This window comes from Amblyraja radiata, chromosome 8, assembly GCF_010909765.2.
Source record: "Amblyraja radiata isolate CabotCenter1 chromosome 8, sAmbRad1.1.pri, whole genome shotgun sequence".
In the NCBI taxonomy this organism is placed as follows: Eukaryota; Metazoa; Chordata; class Chondrichthyes; order Rajiformes; family Rajidae; genus Amblyraja; species Amblyraja radiata.
Window position 1 is genome coordinate 25,328,237 of NC_045963.1, and position 24,431 is coordinate 25,352,667.

Genomic DNA, 24,431 nt, shown 5'->3' on the forward strand with positions numbered 1-24,431 from the left:
CTTCAGACAATTGGCCGTCCAGTGGATCAAGGGTCGCCATGCGAGCAATGTCTGGTGAGGCCGGTCGGGAGAGCCGCTGTAAATGAACTGAAGCGAGAGTGGAGGGTGTGCAACAGTGCGGACAGTAGCGGGGCTCCACTTCCCGGGAATGGAAGGCGCGGTGCACAGTGTGTTCTTGAGAGGTGGACGCGCGCTCTCTATAGGTATGTCACTCAGCTGTGGAGAATGAGGCGTGCAAGTTGAAATGCTATTGCATTAAGTAGAAACAAGCAACCACATATGCTGGTTTACACAAAAGGACACAAAATGCTGGAGTAACTCCAACACTTTATGTTCTTTTGTTGTTGCATTAACCTGAATTATGAAACCGCGCGGAAATCCAGTGATCCAGTACTGCAGTGTGCGAATGGCACTATTGTTTTTGCAAATTTGGAACTGAACTTGTTCACTAAAGCATCGGAAAGGATGAATCTTGAAGACAAATGTCCTCTTACAAGCTGCCCACAGATTCACAATGCCCTCTTGTAAAATGCAGAGGGCCTTTCTAAATCTCAAGATTTGTACACAACACACCCAGTAGCTCACCCTTACTTTGCTAGTCACATCTAAAATAGAATACCAGTGGATTAGTCAAATGTGATATTCCTTTACATGAATCTTAGGTGGACTCTGCTCAGTCCTGTATTTTCTTCAAGGCATTCTGTAATTTTATGCTTCTTTTTACAGATTCCAGCATTTTATCGGTGTCAATGAAAGGCTAACAGGTCAGAAGTTACCTGCTTTCTCTTTCTCACCTCAGGTTCCTATGGACACACTGATGCCTACTATGTTCTGTTGTGCTGAAGCAAAGCAAGAATTTCATTGTCCTATCAGGGACACATGACAATAAACTCACTTGAACTTGAACTCTATAAGATCACCCCTCAACCTCCTGCACTCCAAGGACCAAAGTCCTAGCCTGCCCAATCTCTCTCTAGAGCTCAGGCCCTCGAGTCCAGACAACATCTCTACACTCTTTCCAGTGTCATCCTCCAGCACTTTGTATTTTACTCCTTATCCCTGAAACATAGCATGTAGTGGTGGAGCTGCTGCCTCACAGTTGGAGAGATCTGGGTACAATCCTGACCTCGGGTGCTCTCTGAGTGCAGTTTCCACGTTCTCCCTATGACCATATAGGTTCCTCCTGGAGCTCCGGTTTCCTCCCACATCCCAAAGACGTGCACGTGCATGTATATTAATGATTTGCTTGAAGGCTTTGTGGCCAAGATTGCAGATGATACGAAAATAGGTGGAAGGGCAGGTAGTGTAGAGAAAGCAGGGACTCTGCAGAAGGACTTGGAAAAGATTGGCAGGGTGGGCAGAGAAGTGGCAGGTGGAATATAGTGCAGCAAAGTGTGGAGTCACGCATTTTGGTAGTAGGAATAAAGGCGTAGACTATTTTCTAAATAGGGAGAGAATCCAGAAATCGGAGGTGCAAAGGGACTTTAGGAGTGCTGGTGCAGGATTCCCAAGAAGTTAATCTGCAAGTCGAATCAGTAGTATAGAAAGCAAACTCAATGGTAGCATTTATTTTAAGAGGGCTTGTGTACAAAAACAGAGATGTAATACTGAGGCTTTATAAGGCGCTGGTAAGGCCGCATTTGTGAGCAATTTTGGGCAGTATATCTGAGGAAGGATGTGCTGGCTCTGATGAGGGTCCAGAGGAGGTTTACAAGAATGATCCCAGGAATGAGTAGGTTAACCCACTATGAGTATTTGTCGGCACTGGGTCTGTACTCGCTGGCGTTTAGAAGAATGAGGGGGGACTCATTGAAACATACAGAATAGTGAAAGGCTTGGATAGAGTTGATGTGGTGAGGATGTTTCCACTAGTGGGAGAGTCTGGGACTAGAGGTCATAGCCTCAGAATTAAAGGATGTTCTTTTAGGAAGGAGATGAGGAGAAATTTCTTTGTCAGAGAGTGGTGAATCTGTAGAATTCTTTGCCACAGAAGGCTGTGGTGGCCAAGTCAGTGGATATTTTTGAGGCAGAGATGTAGATTATTGATTAGAACAGGTGTCAGAGATTATGGGGAGAAGGCAGGAGAATGGGGTTAGGAGGGAGTGATAGATCAGCCATGATTGAATGATGGAGTAGACTTGATGGGCTGAATAGCCTAATTCTACTATCACTTATGACCTTACGATGTTTGTAGATTAGTTGGCCTCTGTAAATTGCCCCTCGTGTGTAGGGAGTGGAAGCAAAGGTGATATAACATAGAACTAGTGTGATCAATAGGAACCTGAGGGGTAACTTTTTTTACACAAAGGGTGGTAGGTGTATTGAATGAGCTGTATTTGCTGGACTTTATCTTGCACTAAATGATATTTCATTTATCCTGTATCTGTACACTGTGGACAACTTGATTGTAATCATGTGTAGTCCTTCTGCTGACTGGATAGCTCACAACAAAAAAGCTTTTCACTGTACCTCGGTAAATTTTACAATAAATTAAACTAAACAAAACAAGTTGATAGACACAAAGTGCTGGAGCAACTCAGTGGGTCAGGTAGCATCTCTGGAGAAAGGGAATAGATGACTTTTTGGGTTGGAACCCTTATTGAGACTTCTAAACTATGGGAATGCACTCATCATGGGTAATATATGTGAAACAAATAAAAACAGTACATTAATAACCATTAACCATGGAATAGATAAGGTAATTGGATAGTGTATTTTACCCAGAGTAGGGGAATCAAGAACCAGAGGACATAGAGAGGGGAACAATTTAATAGGAACCCGAAGGGCAACTATTTCACACAAAGGGTGGTTGGTATATGGAACGAGCTGCCAGAGGAGGTAGTTGAGGTCAAGAGTCAAGAGTGTTTTATTGTCATATGTCCCAGATAGAACAATTAAATTCTTACTTACAGCAGCATAACAGAATATGCAAACATAGTAAACAATATAATAAACGAGAAAAAAAGTTCAGTATATATATATATGATTAAGGATAAGGGGGAAATCTTTTAGGACCGAGATGATGAAAACATTTTTCACACAGAGAGTGGTGAATCTCTGGAATTCTCTGCCACAGAAGGTAGTTGAGGCCAGTTCATTGGCTATATTTAAGAGGGAGTTAGATGTGGCCCTTGTGGCTAAAGGGATCAGGGGATATGGAGAGAAGGCAGGTACAGGATACTGACTTGGATGATCAGCCATGATCATATTGAATGGCGGTGCAGGCTCGAAGGGCCGAATGGCCTACTCCCGCACCTATTTTCTATGTTTCTATATCCTACATATGCACACATATACATCCATACATATAAAACAACAAACTAACAATAATAATGCAAAAAGACAAAACCAATGCCCCCAAGTCTATGTAGTTCAGAGCTTATTTGGAGGTTGTCGTGTTTAATAGCCTGATGGCTGTAGGGATGAAGCTGTTCCTGAACCTTGACGTTAGTTTTCAGGTTACTGTACATTCTTCCCGATGGCAGGGGTGAAATGAGTGTGAGGCCGGGATGGTCTGGGTGTCTGATGATGCGGCTGCCTTTTTGAAGCAGCGACTCTTGTAAATCCCGTGACATTCGGACAGGTACATTGATAGGAAAGGTTCAGCAGTATAGGGCCAAACGCAGGCAGATGGGGCGTATTGGTGGGTGTGGGGAGGTTGGGCTGAGGGGGCGTTTCACTCTGTATGACTCTATGAGACTTGCCTAGAGACGGCGACGCGACATCACTCGCTGTTTCCGCCCACAGCTGGCGCAGGCGCAGTAGCGCGGGTTCGGCTCATTTTAACGGTCGGTGTTTGAACCGTCGGTTCCTTCCCGCGGGTGGGCCCGCGCGCGGAGAGAGAGAGGGAGAGAGCGCGCGGCGGGTGGTGGCGGTGGCCCGGCTCGGCCCGCGCGCGGAGAGAAGGAGGAGGCCGGCAGCTGTCGGTCGGGGAAAAGAAGGACGGCACGGCACCGCACCGTGTGTTGCACCGGGCTGGGGCTCGGGTGAGATCTTAGCACCGTGTGTTTGGTATTAGAAGGTGGTTATGGTGGAGTGCAGGTGTTTGTAGCTGAGTATCGGTAGTCACGGCGGCTGGGGAGAGGTTGTGATGGCGATAATTAAAAGGAAAATAAACGTGCTGGAGGAGCTCAGCTGGTCAGGCAGCATCTATGGAGAGAAACACAAATATGTAAAGTCTGTAGAAATGCCCCGACCGGAAAGGTCGCCGATACAAGTACAGGTACTATGTTTCAGTTGTGCTGCTGCAAGTAAGAATTTCAATGAGGACTACAGATACTGGTTGTATAGGAAGGGTACAGGAACTTCAGGTGAGGGAAAAAGAGGAGGTGTGGGGTTGCGTTGTTGGTTAAGGAGGATGTCACTGCTGTGGTCAGAGGTGACATTGTGGATGATTCGTCTAGTGAGGCTATATGGGTGAAGCTGAGGAACAAAAAAAGGGATGATCACCTTGTTGCGGGTGTACTACAGACACCCGAATTGTCAGCGGGAATTAGAACAAATGTGATGGGAGATTGCAGACAGCTGCTGATTAAGTAAGGTTGTTGTAGTAGGGGATTTTAACTTTTCCAATATAGACTGGGAAAATCATAGTGTGGAGGGTTCAGATGGGGTGCAATTCCTCAAAAGTGTTCAGAAGAGTTTTCTTAAGCAGTATGTGGAGGCCCCCGCACGTGAGAGTATTGGGAAATCGGGAAGGGCAAGTTAATGAAGTGTGTGTGGAGGTGCTTTTTGGGACCAGTGACTAGGTTTAAGATAGTTATGGATAGGGACGGAGAGGGACCACGTGTTAAAATGCTCAACTGGGGTAAGGCCAACTTTGAGGGTATGAGAGAAGGTCTCGCTCAAGTTGACTGGTGCAAGCTCGGGATGTGTACGTCTCGTTATAGTGAAGGACAAAGCAGGCACACGTAAGGAAGCTTGGCTGACGAGGGAGATTGAGACGTTGGTCAAAAACAAGAAGGATGCATGGGACAGGTATAGGCAGTAGGGATCAAGTGCATCCCTGGAGGAGTTTCGGGAACTCAGGAGTAAACTAAAAAAGGAAATCAGATGGGCAAAAAGGGGCCAGGAGGTAGCTCTGGTGGATAGCATTAAGGACAATTCCAAAAGATTTTATAAATACATAAGTGGGAAAGGTTAACTAGAGAGAGAGTGGGACCTCAGGAATCAAAGCGATCACCTCTGTGTGGAGCCACAAGAGATGGGCATGGTCCTAAATGAGTATTTTTCCTCTGTGTTTATTGAGGAGAAAGACAATAGTATGGAGGAAATTGGAGCAATCACTGGAAGTGTCTTGAGAGCAGTCAGGGTTACTGTCGAAGAAGTACTGAAGGCAGAGCTGTAGATGTTGTGTACATGGACTTCAGTAAGGCGTTTGACAAGGTTCTGCATGATAGGCTGCTCTGGAAGGTTAGATCTCATGGGATCCAAGGAGAGAGAGAGAGAGATAGCTGAATGGATAGCAAATTGGATCCATGGAAGGAAGTGCAGGGTAATGGTGGAAGATTGCGTCTCAGACTGGATGCCTGTGCCTAGTGGTGTGCTTCAGGGTTCGGTGCTGGGCCCGTTACTATTTGTCATCCAGATCAATGATTTGGATGAGAACATACAGGGCAAGATTAGTATGGATCTCTATTCCATGGAGTGCAGGATGTTGAGGGGAGATCTTATAGCGGTATACAAAATCATGAGAGGAATAGATCAGGTAGATGCACAGAGTCTTTTGCCCAGAGTAGGGGAATCGAGGACCAGAGGACATAGGTTCAAGGTGAAGGGGAAAGATTAATAAGAATCTGAGATGTAACTTTTTCACACAAAGGGTGGTGGGTGTATGGAACAAGCTGCCAGAGGAGGTCGTTGAGGTTGGGACTATCCCATTGTTTAAGAAACAGTTGGACAGGTACTTGGATTGGACAGGTTTGGAGGGATATGGACCAAGCGCAGGCAAGTGGGACTAGTGTACCTGGGACATTGTTGGCTGGTGTGGGCCTGTTTCCACACTGTATCACTCTATGACTCTTAACGACGGATTCTGGTTTATGCCGAAGATAGACACAAAGTGCTGGAGCAACTCAGGCAGCATAACTGGAGAGAAGGAATAGGTGATGATTCGGGTGGAAACCCTTCTTCAGACTGAGAGTCAGGGGAGAGGGAACCGAGAGATATGAAAAGCTACATAGAATAAATTAATGAAAGATATGCAAATAGACAGAACACAGAGGGGGTGCAGTGAGATAGGGCGTTGCAGAACCTTAATACACAAAAGGACACAAAGTGCTGGAGAAGTTCAGTGGATCAGGCAGCATCTCTGAAGAATTTGGATAGCACTGCAAATGTTCTCTGCAGGCGTGAGCTACTCGAGCACTTTGTGTCTTTATATTTTAGGAGGTGGTTATGGCTGGGTGTCGGTTGTCATGGCAGTGACAGTGAGGTTGTAATGGCGATAATGTGTTAAAAATGAAAAGGAAAGTGCTGCAGAAGTCCTTATCTTTCCTTTTTGCTGGAGGTTCTCAGCTGGTCAGGCAGCATCTGTGGAGAGAAGCACAAAATATCAGCGTCTGCAGAAGGGTCCCAACCTGAAAGGTCGCCTATTCATTCCCTCCAGAGACGCTATCTGGCCCGCTGAGGTACTCCAGCACTTTGTGTTTTGCTCAAGATTCCAGCATCTGTAGTTCCTTGTTTCGCAATGTGTGGAGGAAAAGGATTGACGATGTTTTGGGTCGAGATCCTACTTCGCTGTTTTCACCACAACCCTCCATCCCCATCTCCAATATTGAACAATCAGTCTTCAGCAGAGGTCTTGCCTTCATACACCTGTGCCACACTTCAACGAGTTTCAAGCCAGGCATGATGTCAAGCTTTTTCTGTCGCTTCGGGGCATATTTCTCCGACAAGGAGCCCCCTTTCTCCCGCATTTAACTGTCCTCCTCTTGTACTCCCATTGCCTGCCTTCTACCCTCTCTCGATCTTTTCCTCTCTAACTGCCCCCTTACCCACCCCTAATCTCGCACATTTCGAACGTGCAGCTCTGCTCTTTCACTGACAATCCCAGTATTGTCATTGGGGGTGAAAAGGGAGGTGCCATTTATAGTAAGAATATTTCAGACATTAATTCGTTTTGGGATGTATAAAGGATTCTAAAGATCATAACAATGTACAATATTATTTCCATAAAATGAATAGAGTTAAATTTTTGGGGCAATCAAGGCATTTAAAAGCATTTAATTTGAAATGAGGATGTAAAAGATTTGCTGCAGCTTCTGTGGCTACTCAAAATGTAATCAGTATTTACACATTATTTTATCAGTGTCCTGATATGTCAGCCGTTTCTTTCTGGAGATGTAACCACTGTTTTCTGTTTTTAATTTATTTTAAATGTTTTCACAATAATTGACCTTGGTCTATATTCTCTGAAAATACATCAGTAAAATTTGGCAACAGTCCAAACAAACATTTTTGTTTCTTCAGTAATGGCAGGACTTAATTTCACTGATCAAGATATTCAAGAGCAGTTGAGTTTGTTGGGCTACCACAATGTCCCACAACATCAACTTTGTGAGTTCAGAAAAGGTAAGAAGTTGCATTACACTGATATGTATTTGTATTAAATAACTATGTATTCCATGAGCAAACTGTTTTACACCCTTAGAGATTCACCGCTACTGGTTGGGTTTTTACTTTTAATTCTTTCCTGAAGAAGGAGATAATTAATGGTATATTGCAAATTATATAATCTTGACCAAGTGGACCATTTTGAACTGACCAATCCTGTTTAAACCAGGCTGAAGAAGTTGAGGTAGAAGAACATATGATTGCCTGTTCCTAAGATTGAGCACGATGTAGTGCATCTTCTAAGAAAGTAATGGAACGTAACAGCTATCAGGATATCTTACTTAATGAAGAACATCCAAGTTCAATATCAACATTCCTAAGTCTTTCTCCTTCAGCAAATTCTCGAACATCTTGCTTTATTACTATTGATTTATTATTGCTTTAAGATAAACTAATGGCTATTAAGACAACATAGTAATATCTAATGAATAGTTCAGTCGAATAATGACCATGGTTAAATGCATTAATGCTGTTTTGTTTTTCCAGATCTGGAAGAACTGATCAAGCATGAGAGTTCAAAGAGTCAAGGCTCCAGTAAAGCCAGTTCAGAATCATGTGGTACTGTAAAGCCGTTAAATTATTTTTGCAATATTTTTGATAAAACAACTTGTCAATCAAAGTGGGATAAAGCAAGTCAAATATAAGCAGTGAAACAGTCTCAATCTGCATTTTAAATCTCAACTCTGTGGGAGAATCAAAAGTTGGGAGGACTTCTTTGAGCCATCAACATTTGTGGCTTTGGGGAGATATGAATGGTGAATCAATCAAGTAGATTTGATAGGCTGAATTCTGCTGATATCACATGAACATGCTCAATTAAAAAAAAAAAATCTTAATTTATTATTGCAAACCCCAGTCCCTGGCAGACATTCCTTTCCATAAAATGAATGGAATTGCACCATGTGCCACATTGCTGTATAATTCTCTAATGTACCATACATACAAAAACACATTACAATACAATACAATACAATTTATTGTCATTTGTTGTTGGTAAAGAAATGTCAGTAGTTCACCAACTTTTTAAAAATCATTCTTTGGGATATTCATTTGTGACCATTATTTCTTGTCTCAGCCAAATTCATGTCATGTGAATAGCTTAATTTCATCAATACTATAGTAATTCACATACATTTTACAAAAAAAGTAAATGGAATTATTGATCTGTTGTAATAATAATAATAATGGATGGGATTTATATAGCGCCTTTCTAATACTCAAGGCGCTTTACATCGCATTATTCATTCACTCCTCAGTCACACTCGGTGGTGGTAAGCTACTTCTGTAGCCACAGCTGCCCTGGGGCAGACTGACGGAAGCGTGGCTGCCAATCTGCGCCTACGGCCCCTCCGACCACCACCAATCACTCACACACATTCACACACAGGCAAAGGTGGGTGAAGTGTCTTGCCCAAGGACACAACGACAGTATGCACTCCAAGCAGGATTCGAACCGGCTACCTTCCGGTTGCCAGCCGAACACTTAGCCCATTGTGCCATCTGTCGTCCCGATCTGTCGCCATCTGTCGTACCTACACAGAATACAATTAAACCAATAAAAGCATGTTAATTACAATTATTATTGGGCCAGAAAAAGCAAGTTTGAAGCAAAGTATCAATTATCGATGAATTTTACCTGTAAAGTGTTATATTCCTTCCAACAAATAGTTTTTCCGTTTCCATGGCTACAAAATTTGTACTCTTCTGAAGTTTCCATCAATAGTTTGAAGATTAGAACGTATCAGGATTTGCTGTATTTAAATTCACTAAGTGGTAAATGTTTGTGAAGGATGCTGCTTTTTTTTGAAAATGTGATATGGTATTTTCCTATCAAGATATACAGATGAAAAGTAGTTCCACACAACAGCCCATTTTAGCAACCCAACCTAATGATCGACGAGAGTTCAACTCTGAAAAAGAGAATCGGGTGAGTAGAATATTGTTTTCTAAATGATGGAGAACTGGAGAGAGGCTATAGCTAAAGATTTTGTCACGGTCAAAAAAACTGAATATTGAAACTCTTGAAAAAGTATTGAAAATTGAACAACTGAAAATATAAAAACTGAATTTCGATATAATTTGGCCGTTTTTGAAAAGGAGACCATTTAAGGGAAATTAGGTAAAAGTTTCTCTAAAGTGTCACGAGTCATTGGAACTTCATGAAAGTGCAATAGAAGCTGAAATTTTGAATATTTTTGAATAATATTGTTTTTTTGATAAATGATTGTTTAGAGCAGGGTGGTACAGTTGAGGTTACAGTCAGGTCACCCATGATCTTGTTAAATAGAGGGCTTTAGACCCAGATGACCTACTACTTAGTCATGGTGATATACAGCACAGAAACATGCCCTTTGGCCCAACTTGGCCTTGCCATCCAAGTTGCTTAACTAAGCTAGTCCCCCTTGCTTGGGTCTGGCCTATATTCCTCCAAACCGTTCCTATAGGGTGATTTCACGAAAGGTCACTGGAGCGTAGATCCACACCCACGTGACCGAAAATTTTAACTGGGGGACAAGCGTCACTTCAAAACACGCACTTTCACACCCGTTAAAAACATCGAAAACGGCCAGTTTTTGAGCTGCAATTAACTGTGCCAGTCGGGGTGACCGTGAGGCACAGCTACCTACATTTACAGTCCAAAAAAAAGATAGAAACTAAGGTAAATTCAAGAGGGAGCTGAAGGTGTAAATACAGCGGAAGTTGTTATCGGACATTTGCCGTGGAGATTTAAAGATCCAAAATATCGGGAATTATCGCGTTTGCTCGCTGCATTTCATCAAAAGTAAGGCATTATTGACTTTTTATCTTTATTCATTTGTTATATGAAAAGTATTAAAAGTTAAAAATCCGTCAGTAAAATTGCAAAATCGCCCATGGTTCTCAGGTGGGTTTTAACATGCAAAATGAAAACGCTTCTGAAGCTCCATTTACCATTTAAATAATCGTAAACTATCAATGCATTTTGAAATAAATTTTACTGAGATGTAAGCTAAGGAATGTTTAAATGGAATGATGTCAACAATCCTGATTGGGCACCCACTGTGAGCAGGATAGACAATGTGCACAAGAACGCCATCAACTTGCAGAGCTATAGATGCTTGAGCTGCAACCAAATCTGCTTTAATACTCTCTTCTTGTTGCACGTGCATGGCGTTCTTGTGCACATTGTCTATCCTGCTCACAGTGGGTGCCCAATCAGGATTGTTGACATCATTCCATGCTGCAGGCTTGTCTGTTATTACATGATAAATAAATAAATAAATAAGTAGTTTGGGTGATTGTGCAGGCTTGAAACAAGAAACATTGAGAAATATATTTTGGCAAATAATAAAATGTCCTGCTTTTGTCCAACTAACAGCTGACAATTATCCCATTCCTTAGCTTGCATCTCAGTAAAATTTATTTCAAAACGCATTGATAGTTTACGATTATTTAAATGGTAAATGGAGCTTCAGAAGCGTTTTCATTTTGCATGTTAAAACCCACCTGAGAACCATGGGCGATTTTGCAATTTTACTGACGGATTTTTAACTTTTAATACTTTTCATATAACAAATGAATAAAGATAAAAAGTCAATAATGCCACTTTTGAAATGCAGCGAGCAAACGCGATAATTCCCGATATTTTCGATCTTTAAATCTCCACGGCAAATGTCCGCTAACAACTTCCGCTGTTTTCACACCTTCAGCTCCCTCTTGAATTTACCTTAGTTTCTATCTTTTTTTTGGACTGTAAATTTAGGTAGCTGTGCCTCACGGTCACCCCGACTGGTAACAGTTAATTGCAGCTCAAAAACGGGCCGTTTTCGATGTTTTTAACGGGTGTGAAAGTGCGTGTTTTCCTATTCACTAACATGTACCGGAAGTGACGCTTGTCCCCCAGTTAAAATTTTCGGTCACGTGGGTGCGGATCTACGCTCCAGTGACCTTTCGTGAAATCACCCTATACATGGGCCAGCAATGGGAAGAATTTCTGGGAATAACTTGGAAGATGCAGGGTCTTTTCATTCCAAAGAGGAAGAAAGATTCTAGGGGGAGAATGAGGTGACCATGGCTGACAAGAGATATCAAGTACAGTATAAAACTAAAAGAGAAGGCATATAACATTGCAAAGATTAGTGGGAAGCCAGAGGATTGGGAGGCGTTTAAAGAACAGAAGGTAACTAAAAAGTCAATATGGGGAGAAAAGAGGAAATACGAAGGTAAGTTAGCTAATAATATAGAAGAGGAGAGCAAGAGTTTCTTCAGTTATATAAAGAGGCAAGAGTGGACGTGGGATCGCTAGAAAATGATGCAGGAGAAGTGATAATGGGGAATAAAGAAATGGCAGAGGAGTTGAATAACTTTTTTGCATCAGTCTTCACAGTGGAAGACACCAGCAATGTGCCTGAAATTCAAAAGAGTCGGGGTGGAAGTTAGTAGAGTGGCTATTACTAAGGAGAAGGTGCTTGGTAAGCTGAAAGGGCTGAAGGTGGATAAGTCATCTGGATTGGATGGACAGCACCCTAGGGTTCTGAAAGAGGTGGCTTCAGAGATTGTGACGGCATTAATAATGATATTTTAAGAATCACTAGAGTCAGGAGTGGTTCTGGACGATTGGAAAATTGCCATTATTACCCCGTTGTACAAGAATGGAGCAAAGCAGAATAGTGGGAACTATTCGTCTGACTTCAGTGGTTGGTAAGATTTTAGAGTCCACTATAAAGGGTGAGGTTACGGAGTACTTAGAAGTACACGATAAAATAGGCTGACGTCAGCATGGTCTCTTAAGTCTTTTACCTCTCACCGATGCCCTCTAGTTTAGCCTTCCCTACCATGGTGGGTGGGAGCGGCATGGGGTCTCGCTACTCACTTTCTCTTTGTCTCTCATGATTGTATAAACATTTATAAGGTCACCGCTTGGCTTCTGGGCAGTGGGCAGGTGCTGTAGACCTGCATGGGAAGGTAGACGCTCCTGCCCCCACGAGTCTTTGGCAGATGAGGACTCGTCAGCCTGGGAAGGCAGTCCATCTAGGAGAGGGAGAACTCTGATTTAAAACCTCCACTGCCTTGTGGCCATAGTTAGTCATGGAAAAGGCTCCAGGAGTAAACCTCAAGAAAATCCGTACTTGGAGCCCCTCAGGCAGTTCGTCGTTGTTTACAACCTCGTTCTGGCAGCTTCTGCGACGGCGCTGGTGCCAAACTGTAACGGCCCTGCTGTTCCTTTGGATCGATCAGCGACGTGGAGAGGGGGGACATGCTGCATGAGCAACAGCCTGTCCTCCATTTGACATTGCCCAGGCTTGCATCCGACCAGTCATGACCGGGGAGGGCCTGCTATACCCCTTGGCCACCTATGCATCTAGGAAAAAGGTCCAAGCTTATCGAGCCTGTCTTTATAACTCAAAATCTCCAGACTCGGTAACATCACTGTTACTTGTATCTTAACACGGTCGAAATGAGTCAGCTTGTTGAGATTATCTCCTGAGATCTAAACTAATCCACGGAACCTGAGTTCAATGACTTGCCTATGAAATAGTTGTGCATAAATTATCATTTTAATTGGTATATTCCTTGATGTTTATAGATTTCATATACGAGGGAGATTTTCCAACGTTTTCCTACAGGATTTCATCAGTCTGACACATACAGCAGATATACAGTGGCACCAAACCTGTTCAGAAGCACATCAGCACCGTCAAAGTTAATTCTTCAGAATAGCCCTGATCAAGAGAGTGATATCAGTCAGATGCAATCTGAGAACAGTGGGACGAGCAGCCCTGAAACGTTCCCTGAAAACACTAGGAAACCGATTATTAAGAGAAAAGTGTTAAGGTATGTAAGCTGACAATGATTTTGTATGAAGACTAAATATGTTAACCACATTTTCCAACTAAATTGAAGTGTTGAAATAATCCTTTAATCCTAAATTTCAATGTCCCAAAATATTTTTAAGCATGCTGTTCTGAATAACCTGTAATGAAATTGAGGATTCTTAAGTCACTACACTTTTCTTTGTTTCCTGTAAGCAAATTAAAAACATGTTGCATATTATATCCTTGGTAAATATTTATTTGAATTTTTGAATTTATAATGCTTTTTGTAAATGTCAATTTTTTGCTTTTGTAAATTTAGACCAACATTAATCCTGTTTAATTTAGTAAATTTAGACTAACATTAATCATGTTTGATTATCAGCGATTTTCTCCTGTTGGGACTGTTTGATTTTTCCTTACTTCTCTTGAAGATAATTAAGCATTAACACAATTCTAGAGAAAAAAAACTGCTGCAGGAACTCAGTCGGACAGGATGATGCCTGACCCACTGAGTTTCTACAGCATTTTGTCTCTTGCTCTAGATTCCAGCATTTGCAGTTTCTGGTGTCTCCAACACAATTCTAGACTTTTGTAGCTCTGTGGTTTTATTTGTGATTTCAGGTACAGCTACAGAGAGCTCTTAAAATACAGAAAGAACATACATTTTTTTTGCTGTTCCGTGGAAATATTTCAAAACATGTTTCATGTTTATACACAGGAACAAAAGTTACAAATACCCAATGTTGTATGATTTTAAATGGTTGAGAGATCTGTTAGAGATCCGGTAGGCGGCGCGACTCTCGTCAGCTGCGGCCTCTGCAGTCCGTCTGCGTTTTTATTATTTTATGTCTATGTTTTTATGTAGTTTTTGTTATTTTTGTTGGGGTATGTGTGTGGGGGGGGGGGGGTGGGGGTGGTGTGGGGGGGTTGGGGGTAACTTTTAAATCTCTCCCTGCACGGGAGACCCGACCTTTTCTTTGTCGGGTCTCCGTTGTCGTTGGGGCTGCAATGAGGAGCGGCCTCCAACAGGAAGACCGGGGGCTCTGGTGCCGACTACTCACCTCACCGTCGCGGAGCTGGCCGAGTCCAGAGCGGGTGGAGCTGTGGTGGACGCTGCTGCGACCCGACCCCCGGAGATTCGGTGGCTGCAACTGCGGGTTTGGCGGGCGGCACCGGGAGCCCGCGGGTCCCTGGAGGGAGTCCGCTTTTCGGGGCTTCCGCAGCGGCGACTTCTCCCGCCCGAGTTGCGGGGTTGAAGAGCACCTGGAGCGGGGCCTTACAGCACCGCCCCGCGCGGCTTGGAATGGCTGCGGGCTGCGAGCGCACGCCGGGGGCTCTAACACCAAGACCCGGTGTGCGACCTTGCATCACCCGGCGTGGCTTTAATGGCCACGGGACAATCGCCATCGCCCGCCGGGGGCTTTGACTTTGACTCTGACATCGGGGGGGAGAGTGCAGTGGAGAGAGAAGTTTTTTTGGCCTTCCATCACAGCAATGTGATGGATGTTTATGTAAATTATGTTGTGTCTTGGGTCTATTTGTTTGTAATGTATGGCTGCAGAAACGGCATTTCGTTTGGACCTCAAGGGGTCCAAATGACAATAAATTGAATTGTATTGGAATTGTATTGTATTTTCTCCATTCTCACATTTTTTAGACTCTGCCCTATTATTACAATTTTTTTTTAAATTGCAAAATAAGAGATTAAGATGAAGTATTCTGTTCCTATGAAAATTGTATTAGAATTTGGAAGCTGATCACTTTCTCATATTTTGCATTCAATTTCTAGTTTGTGTTGTGCATGTATTAGATGCAAATATGATTACTTTTGTGATGTATTTTTTTTAATGCATTGCTCTATAATGCAGGAAGAAGAATGGACAGTTGCATGTCTGTGATGAATCAACCTTCACTGAAACTGATTCTGGTAAATACCACGGTCTGGCTGTCTTCTCAGTCTTTGGGGCATCCACGTTATTATGAGTTATTGCAGTACAGATTATTCCATTAGGAAGATTGCCTAAAATAAGGTTTGCTTCTCTGTTCAAGTATTGGTTCTACAGTAAATGAATCCTTCAAATCCTCCTCTAAGCCTCTTACTGTTATTTTCCTTGTGAAAGAGCTAGTAAGCCTGTCCATCTGCTGAAATGTGTTGCTTACTGTGAAATAGAAAGATAGACTGGTTGTTAATTAAGAAATCGTGTATAAATCAATACAATGGCAGTGATAATTTAAAAAAAAACGAACCTGCTTTCGAATAAACAATTTGTAGTAAATGATAATACTCCCCAGCCTTTGGAGATGTCGAAGGAAGAGGCTTCCTAGACCATCATTGAGTCAAAACAAGATAGATTCACAGGCTTAAACCAACTATACGTTAACTACTTGCACTGAATGGAATCGAAAAGTTTGTCCTCGAACACAGATTTATTTAGCCATCATTGCATTCCCAGTAAACATGAATCTTTTTTCAACTGTATTTTGGGAACATATGATGATCATTTATTGGGGGGGGGGAGGGGGGGTTGGCTTGATGGCTTAATTACACATACTTGGTTTCTTTGGTTCAAATGCATGTAAAATGCAATGTTCAGAGCTTCTTGGTAATATTTATGAAAACTTTATGTTTTTAGTGGTTAAAAGTAAGATGGGAAGGTCAATGTATTGCAATGACAAGTTTGGAACCTTTGTGCCTCGTCTAAGGTCATGACATATGGATACTAAATATAAAACCACGTGGCCAGATTTGTTTTCAGTTTTGTATTCCAGATGAGGGAAGGGACTTCAAGTGCTATGGAGTGCAATGGTGTCCATTTTGTTTATTGGCATTAGGGACTGCCAGGTCACACACGTATAGGCACAATGTTTAGATCAAAGTATATCTGCTTCATTCTCCAAAAACTTAGTGACTAATGCTGAAATGTGCTTCATTCTGAAGTGAAAGATACAATAGGCATTACATGTTAAAACAATCTGATTGAGTTTTTCACTATTCTACAAGCTACAGAACTATTTCACCAACAACCTCAAGGGACCACCCATATTGAAGCAGCGGCCAAGAAAGCACTCCAATGCCTCTACTTCCTTAGCAGGCCTAGGCAGTTTGGCATGAACCCAACAACTCTTACCAACTTCTACAGATGTGCCTTAGAAAGCATTTTATCGGGATGCACCACAGCATGGCTTGGGAACAGCTCCATCCAAGATGGCAAGAAATTGCATAAAATTTTGGACGCAGCACAAGCCATCACACAAACGAAACTCCCATCCATTATCCCCATGTATAGCTCATGCTGCCTCAGCAAGGCCAGCAGCATAATCAAGGATGAGTCACAATCTGGCCACTCCCTCTTCTACCCTCTATCTTCAGGCAACAGGTGAAAAAGTATACATCCAGATTCAGGGGCAGTTTCTTCCTAGCTGTTATCAGGTGACTGAATTATCCTACCACAATTATAGAGCAGTCCTGAATTACTATCTACCTCATTGGAGACCCTCAGACTATCTTTGTTCTGACTTTACTGGCTTTATCTTGCACTAAACGTTCCTCACGTTATCCCCTTTATCATGTATCTGTACTGTGAATAGCTCGAATGTAATCATATATTGTCCTTCCGCTGACTGGTTAGCATGCATCAAAAATTCTTCACTGTACCTCGGTCCATGTGACAATAAATAAACTATTTAGTTTCCTATCAAATATGATATGAGGCAAGAAAAACCTGCAAATGTGTAAAGCACCAAGTTGTAGATTAATTCTACTGCATGGCAGTGTTATGACTGGTAGTGTTTTTATGCAACACAATATTGGAATGAATCGGCTCTGTCTGACGCCACCATTGCCCTTAAGTGACTTGCAACAGGTTTTTCACTCTTTCATGTAAATATTTTTCATCTAGTTTGAATTTATTCAACTTCATTTACAAACCGGAGGACTGGGAGAGCAAATCGGAGGACTGGGAGAAATTTAGAACTCAATAGAGGAGGACAAAGGGGTTAATTAAGAGGGGGGGGGGGAAGAGCATGAAAGAAAGCTTGCGGGAAATATAAAAACACTTCAAAAGCTTCTTTAGATATGTAAAAAGGAAAAGATTAGTGAAGACAAATGGCAATCAGAGACAGGTGAATTTATAATGGACGACAAGGAAATGGCAGAATAGTTAAATGAGTAGGTACACAAAAAAGCTGGAGAAACTCAGCGGGTGCAGCAGCATCTATGGAGCGAAGGAAATAGGCAACGTTTCGGACCGAAACCCTTCTTCAGACGGAAGTTCCTTCTCAGAACTGCAGTTCCTTCTTAAACAGTTAAATGAGTACTTTGTTTGTGTCTTCCTTAGTGAAGACAGACCCAATCTCCCAGAAATACTAGGGAACCAAGGATCTAGTGGGAGGGAGGAACTGAAGGAAATCTACATTAGTCAGGAAATGGTGTTCGGTAAACTGTTGGGACTAAAGGCAGATAAATCCCCAGGGCCTGATGGTCTGCATCCCAGAGTATTCAAGGAGTTGGCCCTAGAAATCTTGGATGCATTGATGATCATATTCCAATGTTCTCTTGTCTCTGGATCGGTTCCTGTGGACTGGAGAGTAGCCAATGTAACCCCACTTTTTAAGAAAGGAGGAAGAGAGAAAATGGGAAATTATAGACCAGTTAGCCTTCGGTAGTGGGGAAGATGCTTGAGTCGATTGTTAAAGATGTTATAGCAGCGCATTTGAAAAGTAGTGACAGAGTCGGTCAAAGTCAGCATGGATTTATGAAGGGGAAATCATGCTTGACTAATCTTCTGGAATTCTTTGAGGATGTAACAAGTAGAATATGTCCATTCACTGGGAGAGCCAGTGGATGTGGTGCATCTGGACTTTCACTAAGCCTTTGACAAGGTCCCACACAAGAGATTAGTGTGCAACATTAGAGCACATGATAGTGGAGGTCGGGGATTGACATGGATTGAGAACTGGTTGGCAGACAGGAACAAAGAGTAGGAATTAATTGGTCCTTTTCAGAATGGCAGGCAGTGACTAGTGGGATGCCGCAAGGCTTGGTGGTGGGACCCCAGTTATTTACAATATATATTAATGATTTAGATGAGGGAATTAAATGTGACATCTCTAAGTTTGCAGATGACACAAAGCTGGGTGGCAGTGTTAGCTGCGATGAGGATGCTATGAGTTTGCAGGGTGACTTGGATAGGTTGGGTGAGTGGGCAGATGCAGTATAATGTGGATAAATGTGAGATCCACTTTGTTGGCAAGTACAAGAAGGCAAATTATTATCTGAATGGTGTCAGTTTAGGAAAAGGATGTGCAACAAGACCTGCGTGTGCTTATACATCAGTCACTGAAAGTATGCAAACGGGTACATCAGGCAGTGAAGAACACTAATGGCATGTTGGCCTTCATTGCGAGAGGATTTGAGTTTAGGAACAAGGAGGTCCTACTGCAGTTGCGCAAGGTCCTGGTGAGACCGCACCTGGAGTATTGTGTGCAATTTTGGTCTCCTAATTTGAGGAAGGAAATTATTGCTATTGAGGGAGTGTAGCATAGGTTCACCAGGTTAATTCCCGGATTGGCGGGACAGATATATGATGAAAGAATGGATCGACTGGGCTTGTATTCACTGGAATTTAGAACGATGAGAGGGGATCTTATCGAAATATAAAATTCTTAAAGGATTGGACAGGCTAGATGCCGGAAAAATGTTCCCGATGTTGGAGTCCAGAACCAGGGGTCACAGTAGGCCATTTAGGACTGAGATGAGGAAAAACTTCTTCACCCAGAGAGTTGTGTGAGCTGCAGAGGACAATTCACTGGATGTTTTCAAGATAGGGTTAGATTTAGCTCTTGGGGCTAATGGAATCGAGGGATATGGGGAAAAAGCAGGAACGGGGTACTGATTTTAGACGATCAGCCATGATCATATTGAATGGCGGCGCTGGCTCGAAGGGCCTACTTCTGCACGTATTTTTCTATGTTTCTATTCTAAGTAGTAAGTAAGCAAGCTCTATCTTAACACGTATAATTGAGTAACCAAGTTGTACAGACTGATAGCACTATAATGATGATCCTTCATGAAAGTTCTACAGCTAGTTAAAATTGTAAAGAATTTCTTAACCTTCTCACTTCAGAGGGAGTAGGCAAAATTTAGGAAGATTGTTAGTCTATCTACTGCTTATTCATGCCCTTGGAGAAATTAGTTCTTCCTTATTGCTTAAAGTCAATTGTACTTGTACAAGAAATGCTGGAGACCTTTTGTATTATTTTGTAAATATAACTATCTTTTGATTGGCAACTTTAAAAGATGCAGGCAGTGAATTGGGACAGAAGATCAGCAAATTTGATGTCCTTCGCAATAAAGCAGAATCTGACACAGAAAGTGAAGAATTCTTCGGTCTACCTGGAAGGCGACCAAATTCCACCCAAACTTTCTTTGCCAAAAATCTGGTAAATAATTCCTAATTATTGTTGCCATTCGGGACAAGGATATTAAACCTTCATTTCGTTGGCATGCAAGATCAAATTCTTATTGTAATTTTAAAATGTGGAATTAATCTTTATTTTTTAGATTACAGAACTAAACACAATTGATTTTTGGTTAATCACATTTTGAGATGAGAGAGACCTTATGGAGTGCATTGACTAATCTCAATTAATCTTGTGTGCATTCAGCACTAATATGCATGGTAAAGGGATCTTGTACTGATGAAACCAGGTGATTATTCCCTGGTTTGTCGAGAACATATGAATAAGACAATATGATAATTTAGAAATATTTCCCTCTCCACTGCAGTGGAACGAAAATCTTTTGGGAGGTGAAGGGTACAGTTGTCCCTCAAATGCTCCAAAGTCATGTAAGTGATTTTTTTTTAACTTTAACATGTATTAGCTTCTAATTTAACACCACATTTTTGTACAAAGATAATAATATCCAAAAGATGTATTCTAATTAAGTATTATTAGAAATCAAAGACCAAAAATTAAACCAGTTTCATATGTTTGTTTTTAGTTTTGCTTACAGAATGATGGTGCTTTTGTTTGCACTCTGGAACTGGCTATTGATTGTGTAGTGTGTTTATTGACCCATGGAAATAGTATAGAAACTATAACGGTGGTTTGTATAAAAAGCTTTTGCACTTCAACACGTAGCAGGTACTCTATTCAGTAATGCCAGTGGTTCTATTTCCCCTAAGAAATTGAACTGAGACAAATGCCTGACAAATTGGGCATAAAATCCTGTAACACCATGGATTTTTTGGAAATTTCTCTTGATTCCTCAAAGACAACTTAACTGGGCATTCATCCTGGTCGTTTATAAAACTAAGCTTTAAATTAACTATGCTTTAAGATATTTTAATGTGATGGAAGTTTACACTTTCGAACCAAATTTGCTCATTGTTATTAACTTTTTCAAATCTATGTGTGGAAGTTATTAGACCGGTAATGGATCATCCTCATACAAGAAACTTAAAGAAAACTGATCCTGTGGCAAAGTGAGTGCTGAATTCATAATTATTTCAATTTCATATACAAATCGTAAATTTGCTTTCAACCATGCTACCTTTGAACTGATCTGATCCTCCCATGAACTTCACTCTGCAACTTGTTCATTTACATTTTCATGAATCAATTTAGGTATATTCAGTGCTCAATTGAGGACTATACAGTGGCGCAGCAGTAGAGTTGCTGCCTTACAGTGCCAGAGACTAGGGTTCAATCCTGACCTCGGGTGTTGTCTGTACAAAGTTTGTACGTTCTCCCTGTGACCGCATGAGTTTTTTCCGGGTGCTCCGGTTTCATCCTGTGTTTCAAAGACGTGCAGCAATGTGGGTGACTTGGCTTCTGTAAATTGTCCCTGCTGTGTAGGATAGAATTAGTGTAGACAGATTGCTGGTCGGCATGGACTTGGTGGACGGAAGAGCCTGTTCCATGATGTATCTCTAAAACTACAATGCAACAATCAGGAACTTTAGGATTCCGTATTGCCTTGCATCAATGGAAGTCACATGCTCAACTGAATCTCTTCAACCTGTTTTTTCTACCATACACCCAAATAGGGATAACAGTGTAGTATGTTTGCCTACTTACTTGCTTTTAGGACATGAGGAAATTGGAGCTCCCAGGGAAATGCACCATCACAAGGAAAATGTGTATACACCAGAATGGCAGCCAAGATCAACATTGAGCAGCAGCATAGCCTCCCACAATTCCATCACCCTTTCGTTCAAACAACTTTGGCCCTGACCCGAAATTCTGCAGTTGAAAACACAACTTGAGTTGCATTTATTGATTCAGATTGATAATTGGTGCTGTAGGAAAGAACTGCAGATGCTGGTTTAAATCAAAGGTAGACACAAAATGCTGGAGTAACTCGGAGGGACAGGCAGCATCTTTAGAGAGAAGAAATGGGTGACGTTTCAGGTCGAGTCCCATCTTCAAACTATGTCAGGGGAGTGGACGGTAGAGATAAAATGTAGTTGGAGACAGCAAGACCGGTGGGAGAACTGGGAAGTGGGAGGAGACGGAAAGCAAGGGCTACTTGAAGTTAGAGATGTCAATGTTCATACCGCTGGGGTGTCAGCTACCCAAGGAAATATGAGGTGCTGTTCCTCCAATTTGCGCTGGGCCTCACTGACAATGGAGGAGGCCCAGGGCAGCAAGGTCAGATTGGGAATTAAAATGCTGAGCAACCAGGATATCAGGAACGTTTAGGTGGACTTGTTACGAGTGGGGGGAGGGGGAGCAACAGCGGAGCTGCTGGATATCGAGGAGACCCTGGTGAGAACCTAATTTATAATGGAAGAAGTGGAACCCCTGTTCCCTGAAGAATGAGGACATCTCCGATGACCTGGTATGAAAACCTAATCTTGGGCGCAGATGCGTGTAGATGGAGGAATTGGGAGTAGGGGATAGTCTTTACAGGAAGCAGGGTGGGAAAATGAGTAGTCGAGATAGCTATGGGAGTCAGTAGGTTTGTAGTAGAAATGCCGCAAGAAATGCAACAAGTGTCCCTTCACCTCCCCCCTCGACTCCATTCAAGGTCCCAAGCAGTCGTTCCAGGTGCGACAAAGGTTCACCTGTATCTCCTCCAACCTCATCTACTGCATCCGCTGCTCTAGATGTCAGCTAATTTACATCGGTGAGACCAAGCGTAGGTTGGGCGACCGTTTCGCCGAACACCTCCGCTCAGTCCGCAATAACCTACCTGACCTCCCGGTGGCTCAGCACTTCAACTCCCCCTCCCATTCCCAATCCGACCTCTCTGTCCTGGGTCTCCTCCATTGCCAGAGTGAGCAACAGCGGAAATTGGAGGAACAGCACCTCATATTCCGTCTGGGGTCCTTGCGCCCTTATGGCATCAACATTGAATTCCCCCAATTTGGCTAGCCTGTGCTGTCTCCTCCCCTTCCTTCACCCTCTAGCTGTCTCCTCCCACCCTCCCATCCGCCCGCCCTCGGGCTCCTCCTCCTCCTCCCTTTTTCCTTCTTTCTTTCCCCACCCCCCATCAGTCTGAAGAAGGGTTTCGGCCCGAAACGTCGCCTATTTCCTTCGCTCCATAGATGCTGCTGCACCCGCTGAGTTCCTCCAGCAATTTTGTGTACCTTCGATATTCCAGCATCTGCAGTTCCCTTTTGAACGGTTTGTAGTAGATGTTCGGTCAATAGTCTGTCTCCTGTGTTGGAGACGGTGAGATCCTAAAACGGTAGGGAGATGTCGTAGATGGTCCAAATGAATTTGAGTGCAGGATATAAATTAGTTGTGAAGTTGATGAAGTCAGTGAGTTCTACATGGGTGCAGGAGGTAGCACCAAAGCAGTCATCAATGTAATGGAGGTAGAGTTCAGGGATGGTGCCAGTGTACACCTGGAACAGTGATTGTTTGAGGTACCCAACAAAGAGGTAGGCATAGCTGGGGCCCATGCGAGTGCCCATAGCTACGCCTTGAATTTGGAGGAAGTGGGAGTAGTCGAAGGAAATGTTGTTACGGGTGAGGGCCAGTTCTGCTAGGCGGAGCAGTGTTAGAATCAGCTGGTACTGGTCGAGGAAGAAACTGAGGGCTTTAAGACCTTTCTGTAGAGTAACTGGACATCCATATTAAAGATGAGGGAGTGGGGCCTGGAAAAAGGAAGTCATTGAAGAGACGAAGGGCATGTGCGGTGTCTTGGACATAGGTAGGGAGGGATTCGACGCAGTCGAGGTATTTGCAAATTAATTCTTTGGGGCATGAACAAGCAGAAGCAATGGGTTTGCCAGGGCAGTTCTGTTTGTGGATTTTGGGGAGAATAAAAAATCGGGCCGTGCGGGGCTGGGGAACGATAAGGTTGGAGGGCAGACAGCCAGAAGTAATTAAATCAGAAATAGTGTGATATTAAGGTCTGATGCTCGTTTGTGGGATTACGGTCCAAGGATAAGGAGAAGGTGTCTGAGTTGTCACCTGTCCTCAGCCCGGTAGGGGTCTGTGTGCCAGACTACCACGGCACCTCTCTTGTCGGTGGGTTTGATTATCTATTGGTGCAAGCGGCATCTGGCATTTTCATTTTCTTGGGCATGTAGGAGACTAGCAGTTTGATGAGGGAGAAGGAAAATAGATCAGTTTTCTTTCCATTTGTTAACTATGCAGCCAATCTTTTTTCCACCCCACAGTATTTATACTTTACATTTAAAGTTAGTTTTTGTACCTCATCTTGAATCAATGTATGCAACAAAAGAACTAGCATTTACTGGAGATATTTAAATTATTTCATCCTGTTCATTTTTACCAATACAAATTCAAGCTTTAAATCATGTTTTTTTCTGCATCTCATGCTGCAGTTAAGTTAAGGCCTGTCACACTGTATGAGGTAATTTAAGAGTTCTACCGAGTTCTCCCCCGATTCGAGCTCGTGTCATGTACGTAGGAGCTTGTGGATGTCACGTAGTGGCTCGTACGAGTAACGGTAGGTACTCTGGAAATCCAGTAAACTCGTGACGTTTTTTCAACACTGAAAAATGTCCACGAGTAAAGAAATACTTGTGATGAAATTTTAAA

At 42.6% G+C, this 24,431-nt stretch overlaps 2 protein-coding genes across 6 annotated transcripts in view; one reads left to right on the forward strand and one right to left on the reverse strand.

The window, feature by feature from the left end:
- The window catches only part of edaradd (EDAR associated death domain), a 31,297-nt gene extending 31,160 nt beyond the window's left edge, over positions 1–137 (reverse strand). Inside the window, exon 1 of the mRNA XM_033025424.1 lies at positions 1–137. Within this exon, the coding sequence (XP_032881315.1) occupies positions 1–40 (40 nt within the window). The 5' untranslated portion in view covers positions 41–137.
- The window catches only part of hyls1 (HYLS1 centriolar and ciliogenesis associated), a 25,179-nt gene continuing 881 nt past the window's right edge, over positions 134–24,431 (forward strand). Inside the window, exons 1-10 of one of the 5 annotated variants that reach the window (XM_033025420.1) lie at positions 3,795–3,986; positions 6,388–6,467; positions 7,471–7,572; positions 8,101–8,172; positions 9,450–9,541; positions 13,181–13,428; positions 15,278–15,336; positions 19,708–19,850; positions 20,197–20,257; positions 20,833–20,896. In XM_033025420.1, the coding sequence (XP_032881311.1) occupies positions 7,473–7,572; positions 8,101–8,172; positions 9,450–9,541; positions 13,181–13,428; positions 15,278–15,336; positions 19,708–19,850; positions 20,197–20,257; positions 20,833–20,896 (839 nt within the window). In that variant the 5' untranslated portion in view covers positions 3,795–3,986; positions 6,388–6,467; positions 7,471–7,472. The other 4 variants (XM_033025417.1, XM_033025419.1, XM_033025421.1 and 1 more) reach the window with 4 other exon arrangements.